General features: G+C 41.5%; 1 protein-coding gene across 28 annotated transcripts in view; it reads left to right on the plus strand.

Annotated features, from left to right (window-relative positions):
* KALRN (kalirin RhoGEF kinase) overlaps window positions 1–23,066 on the plus strand; it is a 694,106-nt gene that overhangs the window by 344,997 nt on the left and 326,043 nt on the right. For 20 of the 28 annotated variants that reach the window (XM_055259658.2, XM_055259655.2, XM_055259656.2 and 17 more), the window contains exons 11-13: window positions 3,886–4,077; window positions 13,709–13,917; window positions 17,283–17,457. In XM_055259658.2, the coding sequence (XP_055115633.1) occupies window positions 3,886–4,077; window positions 13,709–13,917; window positions 17,283–17,457 (576 nt within the window). Of the gene's footprint in view, window positions 1–3,452; window positions 4,078–13,708; window positions 13,918–17,282; window positions 17,458–23,066 lie in introns of those variants that run through there. The other 8 variants (XM_063630175.1, XM_063630176.1, XM_055259670.2 and 5 more) reach the window with 3 other exon arrangements.

Below are 23,066 nucleotides of genomic sequence, written 5' to 3' on the forward strand. Positions count from 1 at the left end.
CTTACCAGATGCCAGACACTAAGGGAAAGAGATGAAAGACATTATCTGCCCCTAAGCAGATGAGAAAGACAAACATTTGCACTAGAAAGTGGCAGGTACCATGGAGAGGGTTGGTATAGATCACACTAGGAGTCCAGAGGGGGGCACATAAGCTAGCCTTGGGAGAGAAGAGGATATGAGGGTGGACTTCCTGGAAGAAGCAATGCCCTTGCTGGGTCTTAAAGAGTGAATAAGAGTTGGTCAAGTAGAAGAGTGAAGGGAAGGGCATCTCAGGCTGAAGAAGAATATGTGCAAAGGCACAAAGGCAAGATTCAGTGCAGTGAGTTTTGGGGGATGCAAGTAATTTACTTCACAGGCTGTTTGTAGGGAAGTGATGTAGGTTGAAGCTGAAGGGAAAAAGTGTCAGGTGAAGAAGGGCATTGCACACCGTGTCAAGACATTTTACCCCAAAGGCAGTGGGAAGGGAAGCCACTGAACAGTTTTAAGTAGAAGACAGTTGTGATTGGGTCTGAATTTTAGAAGCTTTTTTCTACTAGTAATGGGGAAGAGAGCTGGGCAGAGACAAAGCTGAGAGCCTGGCTTTAACACTGACACCATTGCCTTCCCACCTGTCTTTATTGTTCCATTCTCTCTATAAAATGTATCTTATAGCTCTTCACTGACTTATCCAACCTGATTTTTGGCCACTCTCCAATTTTAGTCAGGTTGACTCAACTTATTCAAACAGGCCTACTGATTTGTGTCTTGTTTATTCAACAAACATTTAGTAAATGCCTATTGCATACCAGCCACAGTGCTTGGCATGGGGGAACCAAGGATGAATAAGACATGGAACCTGCCTTTAAGGAGCTCACAGACCAGTAGGGAGATACCATGGAGACACATTGTTACTATAAAGTATGATGATGGCTGTGGGGTGGGCTAAATATAGAGTACCCTGGGTGCAAAAAGAAGACAGGCTTGGCTATGAGAAGCCCTTCTCCTTCTCTGCTAAATCCTACCCATCCTCAGGCTCCTGCCTATATTCTTATAGAGGCAGGGCAATTTAATGGGTTGTTGCTTGGGCTCTGAAGCCTGCCAATGGGGTTTTAATCCTGGTTCTGCCACTTACTAGCCATGTGACTTTGGCCAGAAATTCTTTGTACCTCAGTTTCTTCATCTGTAAAATGGGTATGATGTCTGCATCAACTTCATAGGGTTATTGTGAGGACTAAAGGAGATAGCATGCATAAAATCCTTTAGAACAATCCTTCTCATGTGCGAAATATTTAATAATTATTAGCTACTATTATTCTCAGTTTTTACTCCTTTTCTTCAGCATCTATGTCATATCAAGAAATTTTAACCCCTAATTATCTATTAGTTTGCTGCCTGCCCCATCTTATGTATTGTCATGTTATTTCTCTCAAGAATGATTTGAATTCTTCTTTGAGACAAAATACATTATATATTTATCTGTACTTTTGGGGTACTTACAGTATTGGGTATGTATTATAGCGATCAGCCATCCCAGTTTTCCCAGGACTGAGGGGATTTCTGGGACACAGGAATTTCTGCGCTAAAACCAGGAAAATCTGGGGCAAACTGGGACAAACTGATCACCTTACGTGTAGTAGACACTTCAGTTTGGCTTTTTATTTATCTCCTATTGGTCCCAAACCTAATTTGCAAGCAAGCTCACTTTGACTTTGCCACAAATTTTTGTTTATTGTCTACAGAATGTAAAGTTACAATCTCTAGGGTTCTTGGGGGGGAATCCTGAGATTCTCTAGGATTTAAGGTGGACAATTTGAGGGATTCCTAAAATACCTCTCTCCCATCAGCTGTGGGCATATAGACTAGAAATTGTGGGCAATCCCATAAGGGCTTTCTTTAACATGACCCACAGCCCTAGAGGTCTACCCTTGCCTGCCATTCCCCTTGTCTCCCTGCATGTCTCTCATGAGTGGATAACTTCCTTCATCTGCTTTCCAGAGTTGACATACCCTGCTTTAACCCAGTGGCAAAGCTCCTTCCCTCATATGAAGCTGCTGTTTTTCCATGAATTTCCCAGTTGGAGCCAAGTGATTTTTCCTCTTTTTCAACCCTGTCTTGGAAGCATTGGGACAATGTAAATGACTTTTTCTCTTTTTCAACCCGGTCTCACCAGCATTGGAACGATGTTTACCTTGGGAAGTTGCTTTTCAAGCAGCATTCCTTATGGATCCCCTGAGGCCTCTCTCCAAATTCCTAGAAGTCAAGACAAGTGTTTGCCTGCCCATCTTCCCCAGGTCCTATGCCAGTACAATCAAGAGGCTGGCTCCACAGCCTCTGAAAGTTTCAACCCTAGAGCCTCAGTTTCCTGGGGCTGTTGTAACAAAGCACCATGAGACTGTGACTTAGATAACAATTTGTTTTCTCACAGTTCTGGAAGCTAGACATTTGAGATTGAAGTGTCAGCAGAGCTAGTTCTTTCTGAGGAACATGAGGGAGAAATCTGCCCTGTGCCTTTTTCTCAACTTTTGGTAGTTTTCTGGCAGTCTTTAGCATTCTTAGCCTTGTAGATACATCTCCCAGTTTCTTCGTTCATCTTCACATAGCATTCTCCCTGTGTGCATGTCTGTCTCTTCACACGGCATTTTTTTTTTTTTTTAAATAAGGACACCAGTCATATTGGATTAGGGATCTCTCCTACTATAGTATGATTTAAACTTAATGTAACTAATTACATCTACAATTATCCTGTTTCCAAGGAAGGTCACATTCTGAGATATTGGGGATTAGGAGTTCAACATGTGAATTTGAGTGGGGGGCACAGTTCAGTCCATAGCACCCAGGTCTTCAAGTGAGTCCAAAACACTCCTTACAGACACAGAGACCCTATCTCCATAAGCAAAACAAAGCACCAGAGAGTCATTGCTCATGAATGCATTTCAATTCTCCACTCGCTTTGTGTTTGATACTGACTGCTCTGCTTGTTCGCCACTCTAGAGTTTTGTGCCAGCTCTAGGGATACTAAGAAATATATGTACACCTGAGTCACCAGCTCTAAGTCAGGACATATCAGGAGACTTTCAAAATGAGAAGCCTGCTGAAGAAAAGCTGTATCTGTGGCAAATAATGTAGTAACTATTCTAAAGGCAGTGGCTCTCATCCTGATGAATAATAATTACAAGTTGGTTGCCTTTTAAAATGCTCTGGAGAATACCATGGTGTGTACAGATAGGGAGTTGGACGACTGTGTGTGTGTGTGTGTGCATGCAGTAGCTTATGATAAACAAAATCACCAGACTCCTCCCCAACCTTCCTGCAAACATTCCCTGGGCCCGCAGGGAGTAGCCTGCATCTCCTCCCTCTGGCTGTGGCCACTGCCTTCTGTCAGCTCCCTAGAGTTGCTGATCCCTTCCGCTCCAAAGAAATAGCTCTGTTCCAAAAAGATAAACACTAGTAGTTACAGGGAACTTGAGGAGAAAAGCAAAGCGAGTCTCCCAGTTAGTGTTTTTCTGGTGTTCTCACATAGAAATACAGACTGTCTTTGTGGGTGTGCTATTTCTGATCCTGGCAGTTACAGCCTGAGATGTGAGGGCAGTGATGGGTTTTCTTGAAAGTAGGGGATAGGGAGCAGCTGGGGTATGGAGGTTCTCTACGCTCTCGCCACTTCTTTCCAGGGACACTGCACCGCTGAGAAATCCCAGGGGTGGATGAGGCACCTAGCTGGTGCCCGCCTGCAGGCTGCTAGCTTGCTGAGAGGCGGCGTGCCAGCTCCGCGCACCGCGCCTCAGTGCCAGATCAGGGAGCTGTCGGCTCAGCGCCCACGCCCCTCCACTTCAGCTCGGGGGAGCCCCAGGGTGGGCTGCTGGAAGGCGCGACTGCAACTTGACTTTGCCTCACTGTTGTTGCTGGCAGAATACGTACACCAATGCGGACAAGCTCCTAGAAGCAGCGGAGCAGTTGGCTCAGACAGGGGAATGTGACCCCGAGGAGATCTACAAGGCAGCTCGACACCTGGAGGTGCGCATCCAAGACTTCGTGCGCAGAGTGGAGCAGCGGAAGCTTCTCCTGGACATGTCTGTCTCCTTCCACACACACACCAAAGAGGTAAGGGGAGCCAGTGGAGAGAGGGCATTCGGTCCTGCCAGGGTCAGGTCGGCTTCCTAGTAAAATGGCCCTGAAGGTCTGACCAGGATCCTGGGTAGTCTAGGGGTTGCTAACTTCCTAACTTTGGTAATATTAACAATTCGTTCCTGATAGCCTGCATTTAGGTCTCTCAGAATGGGGCAAAATTTCCTCCCATAATATCTAGTGGGGAAAGGGGGTCATGGAGACAGATGGTTTTGGGGGCATCTACTAAAGCATGCAATCTGCAGCTGGAGAAATGTGGGAATCCCTGATTCTTGCAGCAATAGTCACTGCAAGAAGAAATTAAGAGGATCACAGACTCTCTTCCCACTACGCACCCAATTTCTCTTAGTTGCTGTTTCCTGTCAGAAATGAGAGTCCCACAGAACTTTGATCAGGTATCTTTGCTACCAGCAAGGAACATGTAGAGTTTACAGATGTGTTTTTTCTGTGTTTTTATTTTTTTTAACAGGGGATTTAATCTTCTTAATGAGGTCTGTGGCAGGGTGATATTAAAGTTGGTCCTCACTGTGCCTGAATGTGGAGTGACAGGCATTGAAAGAAGGGGGACTGAGATGCCCTCCACCAAGGAAGCTGGCTGGGCTTGAAGCCCAGCCTGAATAATTCACCAAGTGGAGAAAGGAGAAGGAAGGATAGATTATGTTAAGCTGCTGCAAGAGCAGAGGGGCCCCATAGAGAGGAGAATGGTTGCAAACCTATGATTGCTTTTCATTTCTGATTAACATGGGACATGCTGAAATTGAATAAGTGGCCAGTAAGGAGGCACATTTAGCATCATCTGTAATAACACCCTTGGCAGATGAACTCATTAGGTGTATGCATGCTTGTTCCCCTCCCCCACCCCGAGGAATTCCCTTTAATAGAGTATTAATTAAAGTTTGATTGCTGCTCAGGAAAAAAAAAAATTAGCCCTACTTAATTAAGTTGAATTTTAATATTGGGAATGCATTAAGAATCTTGGTTGTTACTGCTTCACAGCCTTTTCTGACACCGAGGGAATGAATGCAAACCATTGCAGCGCCTATCAGAGAAAAACATGAAAAGATAGTGTTCTCTAAACTGAGATTCCCCAGGCAGATGAAGGGCTGGCAAGCTCCCTGAAGCTGGATTTGCTTCCTCTCTGCGGGACCTGCAGCCACTCTCTGATGAGTGTCTATAAAGCAAGGGGATTAACATTAATACAGGGTTTCCTGCCTGGTTCTCTGCTTGATAGTGGCTCACCCAATTCTTAATGAAAGTCTCAGAAACCAAAGGCATGTGTATTCCCTTTTAATTATGAGCCTGTAGGTGATGGAATGGAGTATGAATGAACAGGAGTCATGTTCCTTATGAGGGCTGTGGCGGTACTGGCTGCATGGAGAAGTGGTGGACCAGGGTCAGTTTCCATGGAACTACCACTCCCAAAAAAGTGACCATGGCTTCCAGGAATTCCTCTAGCTACATCTCCCACCTGTACACAGAGCTAGTAGGTTGGGATTCTAGACCAGATTCTGCTGCTAAAGAACCATATGAGCTTGTGCAAGTCACTATGTCCCTGGCCTTGGGTTTCCTTATCTATAAAATTATGCAGTTGAACTTGGTGGCCCTAAGGCCCGTTACGGTTCTAATGTGAATCCAAGATTCCATTCTTTTTCTCGTCTTCTTTATTTGCTGTTGGTAATGATAATAAATAATAATAATAATTAAGCTGAAGTAGTATAGGTGATTTACCGAGCCTAAAATTTGGTTTATTGTAAGCACTTAAAATATATTACATGAGTTTTTTAATTGGACACCTATTACTTGCCAGACACATATACCATCTCATGTAACCTTCATGATAATCTTATGATATAGATTTTATTAAACACATTTTTAAATGAGGAGACTAAGCCTCAGAAAATAACTTTTCTAAGGTTACAGACTTTCTCAGTAGTACAGCAGATATTTTACCTGTCTTCCTATTACCTACACTCTTGTTTTTTTCCTTTTCTATCTCCTCTCCTCTGTTCTTCCTTTTCCTTACTTTTATTTTTCTTTTTTGCATTTCTAAACCCCAAATCAGGGGCTTAATGGGTAGGACAGATCTTGGCTTAGAAATACACAGTGTTGCCAGGATTGGAGATGTGGGAGACAGGAATAGTCAGGGAGTTACTGACTATTGTTTTCCCGGATATCTCTCAAATCTTGCTAAGCTTGGTCCTGTTTGAACCTGAGACTTGTTTGCTCACTGGAACTCTGCTATAAAGTCACATTCATGTGAAATACTACTAGAAGGAGTGGTTGTGATACAGGGGGCAGGTGAAGAAAGAGAAAGAACTGAAATTTATTTAGCACAAACTATGTGCTAGACTATCTAGCTATCTAGTTCATAGCCATGATAATTCTCATTTTTTAAAATTCCAGTTTTACAAATGGGAAAACCAAAGTTCAGAAAAATTAGTAACTTGCCCATGGTTTTATAGCTAGGTTGTAGTAAGTACAGAAATTGACCCCAGGTCTTTCTGACTCTGAAGGCCATGCTTTTTTCTCCTTTGACACAAAACTTTTATATAAAGGCTAGTAAACAGATACTCGAATGAATTTTTTTTTCCATCAGAGAATTCATTCAAACAGGAGGCTGTCAGGGAATTGCATAGTCTCTTTCTCCTCGGTCCCAAAATATGAGCGAAATTTAGAGCAGCCCTGCCTGGATACAAAGGAGTTTATGATTGTGAAGCTCATTCTATTCAAGACATCTACAACTCTCTGATCATACAGATTTAATTTTTTTTTCAGGATGGACAGAAAAGCAACATTTTGAGTGGCTGTCATAGAGGAGCTGTTCCCAGGGAACATGCAGTGGGACTTTGTATCTGCATGTTCCCTCTTGGTCACCTTCCCATCCAAACCAGCCTATATGAGGTCCCATTTAAGTGATTTGCAAGGCAGGGTAGAAAGTAAGGTGTGCGTGTATGTATACATGCACATACATGTGTATGTACATGTATATGTGTACACATGCACATATATGTGTACACACACATGCAAATGTTCCCACATACTAAGTACAGCAAGATCTTGGATGTCAGGTAGGTCTGATTTCCAGATCTATTTTTTTTTTATGCTTTGTGCCTTTGGGAGAATTACTCTTAATCTCTATTGCTTTGCAATAATTATGAGGATGACTATTACAACACTCATTTTTTTTCCTAGTAGGAAACTTCCTCCCAAATTTTTCTTAGTGTTTCTTTAAAGTAGGCTTAATAAGGAACTTAAAGACTCAACTTAGACATCATTTTTTTTCCTTAAACTTCTTCCTCTGCTTCCAACTTTCACCCAGACAAGAGCAGAGCACTGTATATACCTCACACTGAGCTGTGATTCTCTCCTTCACTAAATTGGGAGTGGTAATATGTGTAGTACACATGTGGCATTAGATGTGTAGACAGAGATACTACTATGTCTGATACATAGAGGTGCTGAATAAATATTGAATAAATGGGTTTACTTGACAATGGGAAGGCAGTCTCTCCTAAGAAAAGTAAAAGAAAAAGAAGAAGAAAAATGAGGGAAGAGTCCCTTCAATCATATTTTAATCTACTGCAGTTCTTTGACTTGAGCTCTCCAGATATTGTAAATAAGAGAGGCTGGGTGGGGAATCTAACTTGCTGATGGGAGCTTTCCTTTAGGACCTATATGTAGCAGGCAGAAATGGATTATTAGGGGGGCAGAAATGAGCATCCTTGAATGGTCTCATGAAAGAACTCCTGTGGTTTGATTTTTCCATACTCTGTTTAATACCTCTCAAGACTCATCACCTCTCAAACATCACTAAGTATGGGACCTATTTGATCCTGACTTCATTAACTCTTGACTCCTTCCTCTTGACTCTATAGGCAAAGTTCTGGCTTTTTATTCAAGACAGGATTAGTAGTCTGTTAGGGAATTTTGAGTTGCCGTGGTTGCTTTTCCCTCTTACCGTGAATAGAGTGAATAGAAGGAAAATCTGCTCAACTTTGCCAAAGTGGCCTTCGGTACTGCTGATAAATATTGTTATAAATCAGTTCTGCCTCATTATGGCTATCTTCCTCCTTCTTTCTTTCCTTCCTCCATTTCTTCCTTCCTATAATAATTTTCAGAGTTTTTGTCTTGGTGCCAATTTGTAACAGAATGTCATCATAGTCTATAATTTTCAGGGAATGAAAGCCCCTTTTGTAGGAGATTTCTAAGTGGGAAGTGAATATCCACCTTCATAAATGATTTAACCTAGACTTCCTATGACTCCCTAGGCTAAAGTTCATCATTTTACTTTTGCCAACTTTCCACATCAAAAGATTTACTCTAATGAGGATCAGAGAGGAAACAGGAGGAAGATATAAAAAGATAACCTCAGGCTCGTTTCTTCTACAAATTCAAGTCTGCTTAATCCTGTTGGCCTCGTGAATTCTTTATTTATTGTAGGAGCCAAGAGGGTTAAAAATGTCTAACTGTTTCATCACAGTGTTAGTCATAATCTTGAATAATTAGAGACCATCTAAATGTTTCACATTGGGTGATTTCGTTAAACAAATTATAGTGCATTTATATAGTAAAATATTACACAGTCATTCTAAATCACATTGCCGAAGATTATTAATGACAAGAGAAGAGCTTGTGGTATAATATATAAAAACTGTATATCCAGTACAACACAATTTCAATAACACATATAGAATAAGGACTAGAAGTAATACCAGGAATTTAAGATTGATATGGGAGATTTAATTTTTTGGCTTTTTTTTATTTTGCAAGATTTCTTCAATGATATTTTAAATTTATACTCAGGAACAATCCAATAAATGTTATTTTTCAAAAGCAAAACTATTCATCCCTACTTACAGAGAAGAGTTACTCAAAAAAGAAAGGCAACAAACATGTACTTGGGACTTTCTTTCACATCCAGAGCCTCCACTACTAGTACAAATTGTGCTGAACTTAAATACATTCTTTTTTGCCTGGGGCTAAGAGGGCAGCCAGCTTTGTTTTCCGGTCTGGAGAGCTAGAGCAAGTTTGGGAGAAGCATTGACCCAAGTCCTCATTCTTTTTGTCCAGGAACATGGCATTTGTAGCACCTGCCTTGCAGAAATTGTCATCACAGAATTCTCTTTCCTTGCTGTGTTTCCATGGAAATGCGGCAGTCACTGGGCTTTCAAAATACCCATTTTTAGATATTTTTATAGTATAAATATAAGTCAAGTTAAATAAGGAACTTGGCCAAAGTAACCAACCTCTGCTCTTTATTAGACAGCTTAATTAAATACCCACTTCTATTTGTTTCACCTTGTGGAATCATTCTGCCACACCATTTCCTACTCAAACAGGTACAAACACACCACAGACACTCCCATATACACATGTTCCTCTACCCGCCAACTCTGGAACCAAAACTAAATTGGTCTTCAAGAGAGATGATGGCTTTAAGAACAAAAATAGCCTTATCCTCTATTTCACTTGCTGTACTGTTGTACTGTTTATTTAAGAAACAAGCTGGTGGTTGATGCCCAGGAAAAATTATCTTTTCAAAATAAGGGAAGAGGAGGTTCACCATGTGGATATGGTGGGCCTTTCAACATCCTTAAGGATTGTTGATATCATTATTGTTAATCAATTGTTGTCAGCACAATGGCTGCCGAAGCTGTGCAAATGGAACAGCCAATCAGCAGGAGAAAGTGATGAAATTAAATGACCTCTTTCCTTAACCACTCGTCCATAAGCCTCGTTATTTTTCTTACAAACCTCCTAGGCTCTTCCTCTCTTGTCTCCTTCCTTCCTGTCTTTTTCAGTTGCCCCTTTCTCAGGCTGCCCCACTATGCAAGCAGAAGAGGGTCTGTGGGCTGGCCCTAGCCGAACTCACTGGTTCACTATTAGAGCTAATCTTATGTAGGGCATGGAAAGGCTCCTTTAACTGTACCCCTATCAGTGTTCTAGAAATTCTCAAATTGGATCCATTCTTTTGGATGTAGGTATTTTTGGCCACAACTACATGTGTTTTCTGCGAGAAAGAATACACAAAACTATCTACGTGTGTATATCAGCATGGAGCAAGCAACCATTGCCAAGAAATGAGTGGGACCCTAAAAGAAGAGTCATAGTATACATACATTTTGATCAAGAAGAGAGGATCTGGAAATGGCTGAAACATGGGATTTTTTTTTTCTGGGGAGGGGGTGGGTTGATGGAGAAGGTATAGTTCTATAATGTTAAACCTTAGATAAGCAGAAAGTAAAGAGGATCACCCAAGAGAGAGAAACCAACGTGGAAGACAGTGGAGAAAAAAACACATGTGGTTGCTGCTGCCAAGCTACCTCACTCACTCCATGATTTTACCTAATTAGTTCCAGCAAACATTGGCTTGTAGTAGCTTGACAGAAAAGGTCATTCTGGCTGGATCTCACTGACTGCTTAATAATCAGTAAAGTATTAGCAGAAGTGTCCCTCTAATCTGGACTCTTTTCAAAGCATGTTCTTCAGGGCTAAATCAGAGGGACATACACAGAGGAAACCTATGGGACATTGAGAGAGCTAGAAAAATTACAGCCTGGTAAATAGGATATTGATTCTACTCATGGTTTAGCAGTACCAACTTTTATTTCTATCTACCTTATAGTGCTAAGCCTCAGAGGTGCTTATTCAAAATTATGAGCTTGCAATTTAAGTTTGCTGCCACCAGGCAGTGACTGTGTGCCCCATGTCCACAATTTCACCTCTCGCTCTTTACATCTTTTTTTCTTTTAGGACTATCAAGACTTTTTAGTTTCTAGGCTTTCCTCGGTTATCCTGAGACAAAGTGGCAAAAACAGAATAGAGAGGCCCAGCCCAATCTAGTATCTTGAAGGACCAAATTTGATGTTGACCTTATACAAACTCCAAAATGAAGGAGTACTTCAAACTTTCCCTCTGCCCTCTAGTGGGAACTGGAGATGGCTTGCAGCAAAAATATCTTTTTTTTTTTTTTTTTTGAGACAGAGTCTTGCTCTGTCACCCAGGTGGAGTGCAGTGGCACAATCACAGCTCACTGCAGTCTTGACCTGCTGGGAACAAGCAATCCTCCCGCCTCAGCCTCCCAAGTAGCTGGGGCTACAGGCATGTGCCAACATGCCCAGCTAATTTTTGTGTTTTAAAAAAAATTTTTTTTATAGAGGCTGGGTCTTACCATGTTGTCTAAGCTAAAAATATCTTTTAAATGTAGTAATATGTAGCACTGATACAGTATTGACTATATGTCAGACACTGTTGATAAGTAAGATAGATAATATATTTGTGTATACACACACGTATCAACTTATTTGTAATCTTTATCACAACTCTCTGGGAGGAAAGCACTGTTATTATCCCCATTTTACTGATAAGGAAAGCCAAGGTGCAGAGAGAATAAGTAACTTACTCAAGATTATATAGCTAATATGTGGTAGAACTAGGATTTGAAACTTTTTTATTTTTTTGGAGACAGAGTCTTGCTCTGTTCCCCAGGCTGGAGTGCAGTGGCACAATCTCGGCTCACTACAACCTCTGCTTCCTGGGTTCAAACAATTCCACTGCCTCAGCTTCCTGAGTAGCTGGGGTTACAGGCACCTGCCACCATGACCGGCTAATTTTTGTATTTTTAGTAGAAACGGGGTTTCGCCATGTTGGCCAGACTGGTCTTGAATTCCTGACCTCAGGTGATCTGCCCACCTTGGCCTCCCAAAGTGTTGGTATTGCAGGTGTGAACCACTGTGCCTGGCCCCTGAAACTCTGCCTCTCTGTACAATAATTTTTCAGAGAATCCATCATCTCTTCCCTAAAGACTTAAATACCCTTAGAAAATGTGTTTTCTCTCTAGACAAAACTACAGCCAGAAAATATGAAGTGACGTTAAGCTATCATTATCAATATCCTATACTTCCTGGTTTTATGCTGATTTGAAATTAGCATATTCACACAGCAACATGTATCCCAGCTTATATGGTCTGGAAAACTTGTTTGGTGTTTTGTTTGGAAAGGAAATAAACTGAACTAATTAAAACCAGATTTGCAAGCTGATAAATGTGAGGGATGCTGAATAATAATTTGCATTCCCTATAGCAATCAGCATAATGCTGTAGGCTTATTAATACTGCTATAAGTTTATTTAAAGCATTAATAATAAGGAAATAGTTCAGTCCTCACAGTCTTTGAAGTGAGCAGGGCAAATCTTATCCTTCCTATTTTGTAGATAAGGAAACTAAGGCTCAGGAGGTTATTCACCTGTACAAAAAGGACATTCTTTACACTTTCTTATTCGTGGCCTCCAAAGCTTATTAATCTTCCGGTTAACCTCTTCTGCCGCATCTAGGGCTTCTCTATCTAAGGAACAAAGAATAACTTGTCCAAAATCTTGAAGACTATTTTGTCTCTCTATATTTTTTTTAATCTTTCCTTATTGAAAAGGCCATACTGTAATTTACCATACTGAGAACCAACTCGATGAAATAATATTCTTGAAGTAGACATTTACCTATGTTTTTAACAGGGAAGACTTTAAGATGTTAGAACCAGATGGAAACTAACCAGTTTATTTCGTGCTTTCCCCAACCTACTTTACACATGATGTCATGGGGATGGAAGGGTATAGTGATTTGTGCAAAGGCACCATGAGTAATGGGAGGAACAGAAGCCAAAATCTGCATCTTCTGACTCCATCTATCAATTTTCTCTCTCTACTGGCTTTTTTCCTGGTAGAGCCCTGAGCTTATCTTTCCTGCTAGTCAGGCAAAGACTCCTGGTTTCAAAGCAAACACCAGACTCATCTTCCCCTCTCTCGTTTATGAAAATTCTCAAAGTAGTCCAAAGTGAGCTCTCTGGCAGGCCACTGTAGACCTGTATTCAGTATGATGAGGAAAAGCTATCAATAAATGATTTTTCAGTAGTTCAGTTTTTAACTCCTCGTCATTTTCAGTGCTTATTTTGTTCAAAACACTACACTTTGCTCTTTTAAAGTTGTCTGGCCAGTAATACCTAGTTGCATTTTATCATCTTGAATATTATGGGAAAATGTCTTGTATATTTATTGAAATTAAGCCACATCTTTAGCATTCAACTTTCTAACGAATCTAGCAATTTTAAAAAGAACAAAATAGTATGGAATATGTACAGGTTATGCTCAGTTAATGTGCATTTAGTTCTTATTGACCACCACATTCTTTGTGTATTTGCAATATCATGATACATTTCTAGGAATCAATGTGCATGGAGTACATTGCTCCCTTTCCTCCTTTCTGAAAGATGAAATAATATTTGTTCATTCTAGTCTCCTGTTTTTCCTAGTGGTGTCTCAAAGATGACTGATCTCCTTGCTCTAAGACCATACCTGTAGGTTTCCCTGACCACAGGGAAGTTAAGCTAGGGGTGATTCCTATCTTCAGGGACCTCAACACCAATGGAGTAAACTTAGCAAAGACTGGTGATGAATATAAATGTAAAAACACAAACTAACCCATAGGTGTGCTGATGAGAATGGCACTGACTGGTTGAGAGTAAGTTGGGTGATTCCAGTCTAGCTTCCTTGCCCTCACCCCAGCCCTGGCCTCTCCCATCTTCCCTGAGTGGAATCTCTGCTCTCTCTCTACAGTTGTGGACATGGATGGAAGACCTTCAGAAGGAGATGTTGGAAGATGTCTGTGCAGACTCTGTGGATGCAGTCCAGGAACTGATCAAGCAGTTCCAGCAGCAGCAGACCGCCACTCTAGATGCCACACTCAATGTCATCAAGGAAGGCGAAGACCTTATCCAGCAGCTCAGGTCAGCGCCTCCCTCCCTGGGGGAGCCCAGCGAGGCCAGGTCAGCATGGGCAGAGCTTTCCAGTGGGAAATGCCTCGGGCTAGACGTGAGATAAGTCCTGTCCCAGTCTTGACTCAGCAAAATCTTGCTTTGTGGTCTTGTGTGAGTTTCGGTATCTTTATCTGTAAGATGTAAAAATGCCTGCACCATACTCAACTTGAGTCTAGAATGAAATAGTCAATGGAAAAGCTTTAATGTTTCAAAGAATTATTTATCATTCAGGATGTTATTCAGCCATCAGTAAGTAACATAAATACAACAAAAATTAACAAAAGACAAAAAAAAAAACAAAAGTAAAAAATAATTAAGAATTAGAGCATATTTGCTCATGCAGAGAAATAGACATTATGGAATATAATGTTATTTGACACCTGGTGTTAGGCTGAACTCTGACCTCCAGTGCCCCAGTCGGCAAAATCAGATCATTTTGCTGATGTTTGACTTTGGACCCATGAAGACATAGAAAAAGTGTGGTGGTGTCCTACCAGTTCCCTGTTACCCAATTATGACCTTTTACCATTCCTTGCCGCCCAGAAAATAAAACTCCTTCTGCATCAACCTAAACAAACATAACTAAGGAGACAGATCCTGTCTAAAAATTTTCATTTGTTTAGAATTACCCTGGCCATTGCCTCCTGTCTATTGGCATCAGTATCTAGTTTTCTGCCTGTGTCAAGGACACTGGCTCCTTAGATAAAGTGTCATGAGGCCTTAAGCAAGCCCTCAGCAACCAACCCCATGCCCAGGTGCTGTATAAATAGGATTTGATGGTGCTAATGATGCCTGCCCACAGGGCCTTGTTCGTATCCCAAAATCACTGAGTGCTGGGACCTCTGCCAGCTCTGGACAGAAATAATCTCATCAGCAAGTCCCAGGCCATCCCTAGGGCCTGAGGGAATTACATCAGTTGGAGAGGGTTTTTTTCACCCATACCAGTTGTCCAATTAAATAAACAATGAGAAATTACCTTTAGAAGGCCCTGGCATGTTTTTCTATTGGAAATTAATAATTTCTTTTCCAAACATGCACATGAGATGCTCCAAATCCTCCTATCGCATGCTAACAAGACAGCCTCTTTTCCTTCTTCCCCTAATTCATCTTCATGAATATATAATACATGACAGCTTTGTCTACCTCCCTGGTAAACTCCACTATCATTTGCTTCTGAAGAGAATTCCAAATAGTGGACAGTCATTTAACCTCTCTGGGCCTCAGCTGCTTCGTCTGTGTAATTAAGGGGTTCACTCCAGGAGCTCTGGCAGCTCTAGAATTTTGTGATGGCTTTGTGTTATCTGTTCAAATACTTTTCACAGGCTTGGCTGGCTTCACTTTCTGTGGGGCTAGGCCTATGGAGATGCCACTTGTTCTTAACAACTGTAAACCTGCACAATGCCTAAGGGCATAAGGCTACTCAATGATGGCAAAGGCAACAATGTGAGTGATGCCTGCTCTGCAAGATTAAATTCCATGGGTTTCAGAGAGTACCATAGGCATATGACCAAGAGCCACTGGCGACCGTTCATTGTGCCAGTAACCTGACTCTAGCCTAGGCTCCCCTCCCTAACATCATGGCAAGTCAAAGAGAAAAAGAAGTAAATGGTGCTTAGTGGACATTGACAGGATGCCTCACACACACCAGAAACATCTTCCCTAGGTCTTCCTGATTTTTCTGACACTTGTCACTAGAGCACCTAAGGGAGCTTCTGCATCATCTCTTTGATTCCTAGTGGGTGTGACACTGACATAGTGCCGCATAAAATGGTCTGAAATCATTCTCTTCCTTCTGGAAAATGTGTGATGGAGAAAGACTGAGAGGAGCAGTCCAAGAGAATAATCACATCCTCCCAGCAGCAAAGCCCTCAACAAATACATAACAGATAGCACTGAGTACATCTCATGTTATTTTCATGCCTGGGGATGTCCATGCAGTTGTGGGAGTAGAAACTGTGCTTGTATCACAACAAACAGGCCAGGGTGAGGATGCAGGAATTGGGAGCCCTGTGAATGGTAGACGGAAGGGCGCTTGACAAATTAGCCTTATGCCATCTTCAGAAACAGAATGAGCTCAGATACCATTGCTTCTGAGACAAACACAGGCTAAAAGGACATGGCTTTCAGAAAGCCTGCTGATGAGATGATTGGAAATAAATGATTTTCCCCTTGTCCTTTGCTCCTTAAATTGCATGAGAAGCTAAGATGTCACAAGATGATGAATGTGCCAGTTTATTTCAAGTTTTAGGGCTCTAGCTTACTCAAGGCCCTATGGTATCTAAACTTCTTAGCCTCCATCATTTTCCCATTATAGTTACCACCACCTCATTTTGCTGAACAAATCAATCTGTTCATCTCTCAGTTTCCCTCTACAAGGCATCACCTCTCCCTACTATGTTTGTATAGACTCTCCCTCAGAGGAGGCTACACCCCCTCCTATTACTTGACTGTGCTTCTCTATTTCTTCAAACCCCTAAATCAAAACTGTTTGCAGCCTTTGTTGGTTGTCCCAGCTTCTTAGGATCTAGCCTTTACTCTCCTGATCAGCACTTGACACTTCACTTGTGTCCTTTCAGGATTAATAATCATCCATACATATTACCGGTCTTAGTTCATGTGCACTCTTATTTAACAGCAAACTGAAGTGAGCAGGGCAGAAATTATTAAGTCCACTATTATTAAGTCCACTTGACAGATAAGGCAGCTGAGGCTCAGAGAGGTGATTTCCCAAGGCCACCAACCTAAATGTATCAGAGCAGAGACCTAATTCAGGTTTGCAGGCTCCAGATCCTATGCTTTCCTAAGTATAGCCTGAGCCTGTTTAGTATAATAACACCAGCCCATAACTTTAGCATAGCTTTACAAAGAGCATGCTTACAATTTTGGCAAACCATGACGTCATCTGTTTTAACAAAGAATCTGTGAAGTAAAACTAGGAAGATTTTTTAAAAATATGCCTTTAATATGTTTGTCTGTATGTATTGTGATAGATGTATGTGTGTGTGTGTTGAAACTATATAATTAGACTACATATATGTGTGGAACCATTCCATTTCTCTAATATTTTATGCCTTGTAGAGTCCTTTCTCAGGCATTATTTCATCTTATTTCTTTCACAATCCTGCTTGAGGAATAGGAGAACAACTAGTCTTGAAAACAGACTTGTGAACCCAAAAAAGGATGCACATAGCTTTGGTTCACTCATTCAGCAGAGAGCATGAGGCTCACAGCAGGAGTTCAATAAATGTCTGTGGATTGAATGACTCAACTGATTCACATCCACCTTGCTCAAATGAGGAAGATTCCCCTCCTTCTCTGTCACTTTTAACATGGAAAGGCCTCTCCCCCCCTTTTTTCTCCCCACTCTGCCATAGGGACTCGGCTGTGTCCAACAACAAAACACCCCACAGCAGCTCCATCAGCCACATCGAATCCGTCCTGCAGCAGCTTGACGATGCCCAGGTGCAGATGGAGGAGCTGTTCCATGAGCGGAAGATCAAGCTGGACATCTTCCTGCAACTGCGCATCTTTGAGCAGTACACCATCGAGGTAGCGGGGGGCCAGGTGGGGAGGTGAAGAGGGGCCAAGAAGTGCTTCCTGGCCAAGGGCACTGCCCCAGAGACAGGGCAGTAGCCTAAGGAAATTAGAGCATCCAGCATGCATTTTTAGAACGCAAGAAATTCCCAGTCCACCACGACATTTTCCTCCCAGTCCCTCTCATCCCCTACTGCCAAGCAGAGCCCCTCTATTTTACTTCTGTCTGTAGATTACTTTCTTGAGAAGTTCTTTTTGTTTGTTTTTGTTTGTTTTGTTTTGTTCTGTTGAGAAGGAGTCTCGCTCTGTTGCTCAGGCTGGAATGCGTTGGCAAAATCTCAGCTCACTGCAAGCTCCACCTCTCGGGTTCAAGTGATTCTTCTGCCTCAGCATCCCGAAAAGCTGGGATTAAAGGCATGCGCCACCAACACCTGGCTAATTTTGTATTTTTAGTAGAGATGGGGTTTCACCATGTTGGTCAGGCTGGTCTCGAACTCCTGACCTCAGGTGATCTGCCTGCCTCGGCCTTCCAAAGTGCTGGGATTACAGGCATGAGTCACCGTTCCCAGCCAAGAAGTTTTTTATTGCTATCCATTAGACTCTTACTTGGCATTTTCCTGAAATACCACGGAGCTGGTAGTTTGATGATTGGAGTAGAGTCATTGAATTTCACAGCTTTATGAATGGGTAGATGTTAAAATTAGGTGGCCTCCTTAGAGCTGATAATATAAATCATGCATTAGATTCAATCACACAGCAGTTAAGAAGCCAAGCGCCACAGGAAGGGGAACCTGTATCCGCAGTTTGATTTCTACCTATTAAGAAAGTAAGCCTGTGCTAAGACCATTTGTTAGTTCATCTCATAAACTCCTCAGTTTATTTTCGGAAGGTTGGAATCACATATTCTGGTAAATTTATGTCCCCTTTATCATACCAATTAGTAATGTCTTCTCTCATACAATTTACCCCTTGTAATATTTTCTGCTTTGAAACCATAACTAAAGTCAGGCCAATAGGGTTTCTGTGGTATAAGGAATATCCAGCATAAGGCACTTTTTCCTTTTCAGGGATGGCAAAGGGTTAAATTAAAGGCATGTCTTCTCTTTGCTCCTGGCTGGTACGGTAGGAGGAAAAGCCAACTTTCCACCCACCATTTCTTAACTTTGTTTTCCATTCCAACCATCTCTCTGGAGTTAGGGCTTCTGGGTTCCTGGAGAGTGAGCTTCCTAATAATATCTGCGGAAACTTCAATGGAACCGCTTTAGAAGGAAATTTTTTTTTTTAATATATTGAAAGCTCCAATATCCCATCCTAATCCAACTCAGTACAAGAGACTGTCTTGGGAACAGCTACCCTTTGCTTTAACCCTAGGTCCAAAAATGTTCATATTGAGAATCTGAAATGTAAAAGGAAAGCAATCATAAAGGTATTCATCTTTCTATCCCTTACTCTCTTACAAGCACATCTGTGCTCCTGCCTCCTTGGGAGAACTTGTAATTTCTTGCTTAAAGACTTCGTGTTCTAAAAGGTGCTTTCTGGACAGGTCCTGGAACAAAGGAGAAGTTAAGCCTTTAAATCTAGACTTAACTATCCTTCCAACTGATTTCATAACCTTAGGTGAATTTATTTATACTTTTTATTTATTTTGAATGTACTCTCAGGATTTCAGGTGGCAAGTAGTATCAAAACATGTTTTGAAAAACAATCAAAATGCCAGTGGGAAAATAAAAATATTGACATGTAGTGAAGAGTGTATGTAGTGAACATTGTAAAGGCAGGGTAACAAGGTAATAAAGAGATAAAAGAGAGGGTATGGGTCATTTTTCTTTAGTAATATGGATTGAGATGTACGAAAATAAATACAGGCTAAGTTGATTAAAGTAGCCCAAGGCACTCCTGCAATCATTCCTCAGCTCCATTTTGCCCACTGGGAGTGAATATATCCATGGAGAAATTATGTTAGCCGGTGTGGTGGTTTTGCTGTTGTACTTCTTATTTACTCTCCTGTCATTCCAGGTCTGCTTCAAGACATGCTTAAGGGGGAGGAAACAATCTGAGGGTCTGGATTAAGTTTTATTTGAAAAGATGGCTGTGGCCTGGAAGTCAGGGTTGCTGGTTCAGTGTTGGAATGGGTCAGTTAGCTTCGCTTTAACATCGACTACACCCCTCACATCAGCTGGGGGCATCACAAGGGTGTCTTTGCTAGCATCGATTCTAGGCAAATCAAGTTCCACTCCTAAAAAACAATCCAAAACATATGGAGAAAATATCCTTTAAAAAATGTGGGTTTAAATCACATGCGTTAAAATTGGATCTGGCTTAAAGGTCACGAGAGAGGAACTTGATACTTAAATTATGGAGCCAAGGGTGGTGGCTCACTCCTGTAATCCCAGCACTTTGGGAGGCCGAGGCCGGCAGATCGCTTGAACTCAGGAGCTCAAGACCAGCCTGGGTAATGTGGTGAAACTCTGTCTCTACCAAAAATACAAAAAAATAACTGGGTGTGGTGGTGAGCACCCATGGTCCCAGCTACTCAGGAGGCTAATTTGGGAGGATCACTTGAGCCCAGGAGGCGGAGGTTGCAGTGAGCTGTGATCACACCAGTGCACTCCAGCCTAGATGACAGAGTGAGACTCTGTCTCAGAAAAAAATAAAAAATAAATAGATTATGGGATTTGCATTCTTTAGCCTTTGTATGTATAAAAATTCCTCTTCCCACCCTAAATACTAGACAACCTGGTATGCAGGAGAGCAAGAGTGTGAGGGCCTCATAAAATGAGGGAGAGAAAAATCATGATAGGATTCTGCATCCTCTGGTGTAGGCTATAACATCCGGATTTTAGAAGGGGTCTCATTCCCTTGTCTTATGGGGGAGGCCCAAAAGCTTGGGGAGAATGCTACATCTAATCTTAGAACTGGAAATCCTGCCAAACCTATGGAAAAGTTCTGCTTCAAGTCAGATTGTCAGAAGTTATTTTTGAGGGTGTTGAGATTATTCAAATACCAGCTATGTCTCACTGTGGGGATGAAGAACAAACTTTTAGAGAAGCTTCTGAGTGTGAAACTGAGGGTGGTTTCTGTAATGAGAGGCGTGTTTATGCTGACATAAGCCAGGGCAGGGTCTGTGATTATAGGACCTACAGTGTGGTTTCTTTCCTAAAGGAAGGCATTTGATAGACATGCTCCAAATTCCTCGGGATTACTGAACACTGGAGGAGGCCTGCTACCCCGCATCTGAGGAATCTAAACATGACCCCTTAACCATATCACTGAGGGCCCAGATGAGCCACTTAATGTAATCATTAGGATAGCACATGAGCTGCTGCACCAATCTCTTTTTACTCAATAATAATGGTGCTCACATTATAACCTGGAATAAGATCACAGGGCATGCCCACGTAAAGTGAAACATCCTAAATTTGTTAGTCAGATGCTCAAAAACAGGCCCATAGCTGGATTCCTGGTATACCTTCTTGGACTCTATGGAGACCAAAGTGACCTATAGTGAAACATGATGTTCTGTAACGTTTTTTTCCTGTAGGTTCAGCCTCCTTCTATGAAAGACATTTTATATAAACTAGTTATGATAGAAGAGACATTTCACCAAATACAAGTGTTTATTTTGTGATAGTAAGAATACGGGTGATTTTTTTTTATTTTTGATGCTTTCTTGCATTTCCAAGTTTTATACAATTAGGATAATCAGAAAGAAATGAAAAATATTTTTAGAAGCAAGAATAGGCCAGGGGTCTCCAAACATTTTTGATTGTGTACCTTCTCAATTTTTTTGAACTTGCAACCCCCTACATATAAATATTTATTCATTTTTAAGTTATAAAAATGTTCAGTCACTGGCTAATAATTTCAAAATTCAACATGCTGTTTGGGAGAGGTTTAGTTTTTTCATTAGAAGTTGTGGGTTCCATATTTCAAATAGTCTTCTGATAATTTCCAATTATTTTTTGCCTGATTTCTTGAGAGATCAGATTAGATTGTCATTGTTGCCTTACCCCATAATGTGGCTGACAGAGAATTCAAAGTTCTCTTGTGCTTTCGTGATTAGTATTATCTTCAAACTGCAGTTTCTTTGCAGGAATCTCGTTAAACCATGTGTCTTTTTGTGAAGGTTAGTTTAGTTAAAACTAGACAGTAGATAAATCTATTTAACTGGACACATGAAAAAAGACAATAATTTGAAATGTGCTGAAAGCAATGAACAAATGAGCCACAGTCAGCCCCAATGAGTTGTGACACTCCTACCTTCCCCGAGGAGCCCTCTTTTTCATGCACTACGCAAAGCCATCTGCCATGTGGTCAGAGTGAGTCTCCAGCACCAGTCTACTAATGAAAATCCTGGGGAATTTTATATACTTTGTATTGGCTTGATAAAATATATGTGCACAATATAATATATATGCATATATGCATATTTTTATCAAGATAGTTTTTCTATTATCAATGGATAATTTGGAGCATTTTCTGAGATGGGCATACTCATGTTGGAAAGCCTTAGAAATGACACTAAGAAAGATATTCTAGACAAGGGACTTTCTGAAAATATGGGCCACCTTTATGGTTTTTCTTTTAAATCTCTGTGTAATTGCAAGCAAGGTGTGCTTAATGCACCTGAAAGTTTATTTGAGTAATTAACCTGAGTGGGGAATGATATACCAATTCTAAATCTATGGGGTTTATGTAAAATAAATAGGGGCCAGGCTAAGGCTGGGGAGAAATGGCATTCAAGGAAGAAACTTCTGCCTAGAGAAGATAAGCTGATTATAACTTACTGGTGGTCTCAACTCTTCAATTAGTTGCACACAGAGGCCCTTAGCATCTTATATTAGAAAGAGACCATTCAGTCAGCCTTTTACCTATATAGAAATTCAACTCAGTAAACATTTGGTGAGCACCTCCCTATGTAGCAAAAACTATGTTGGACATTGAGGATATAACAAGGAGACACAGAAACAGAGAATCATCAGTACAATTTAAGAATTCTATGATAGAGGCTCCTAGTTTGCAGAGAACACTGGAAGGGGCAGATGCTTAGCCCAGTCAGGATGTTCATAGAGGGTTTCCCAATGAGGTTACACCTGAGGGCAGGCAAAAGTTGGTGGCTAGGATTTGGCATCCCTGGAGGATGACATCCAGCCTCTACCAGAATATCTCCAGAGCCCAGAAAGGGGCTTAGCAGGGAAGGGAGAAGAAAGGAGGGAGCTCAAAATCTCCACCTTACGGAGTCTTGCTCTGTCACCCAGGCTGGAGTGCAGTGAAGCGATCTCGGCTCACTGCAAGCTCCGCCTCCTGGGTTCACGCCATTCTCCTGCCTCAGCCTCCTGAGTAGCTGGGACTACAGGCGCCCGCCACCACGCCTGGCTAATTTTTGTATTTTTTAGTAGAGACGGGGTTTCACCGTGTTAGCCAGGATGGTCTCGATCTCCTGACCTTGTGATCTGCCCGCCTCGGCCTCCCAAAGTGCTGGGATTACAGGCGTGAGCCACCATGCCCAGCCAAATTTCCACCTTTTACACTTCAGTCCTTGTTCCGCTCTCTGGAAAAAAAAAAAAAAAGAAAGAAAGAAAGAACTAGTCTGCTCCCTCTTATTTGGGAGCCTTAAAAATATT

This window comes from Symphalangus syndactylus, chromosome 21 (assembly GCF_028878055.3).
Source record: "Symphalangus syndactylus isolate Jambi chromosome 21, NHGRI_mSymSyn1-v2.1_pri, whole genome shotgun sequence".
Lineage (NCBI taxonomy): Eukaryota > Metazoa > Chordata > Mammalia > Primates > Hylobatidae > Symphalangus > Symphalangus syndactylus.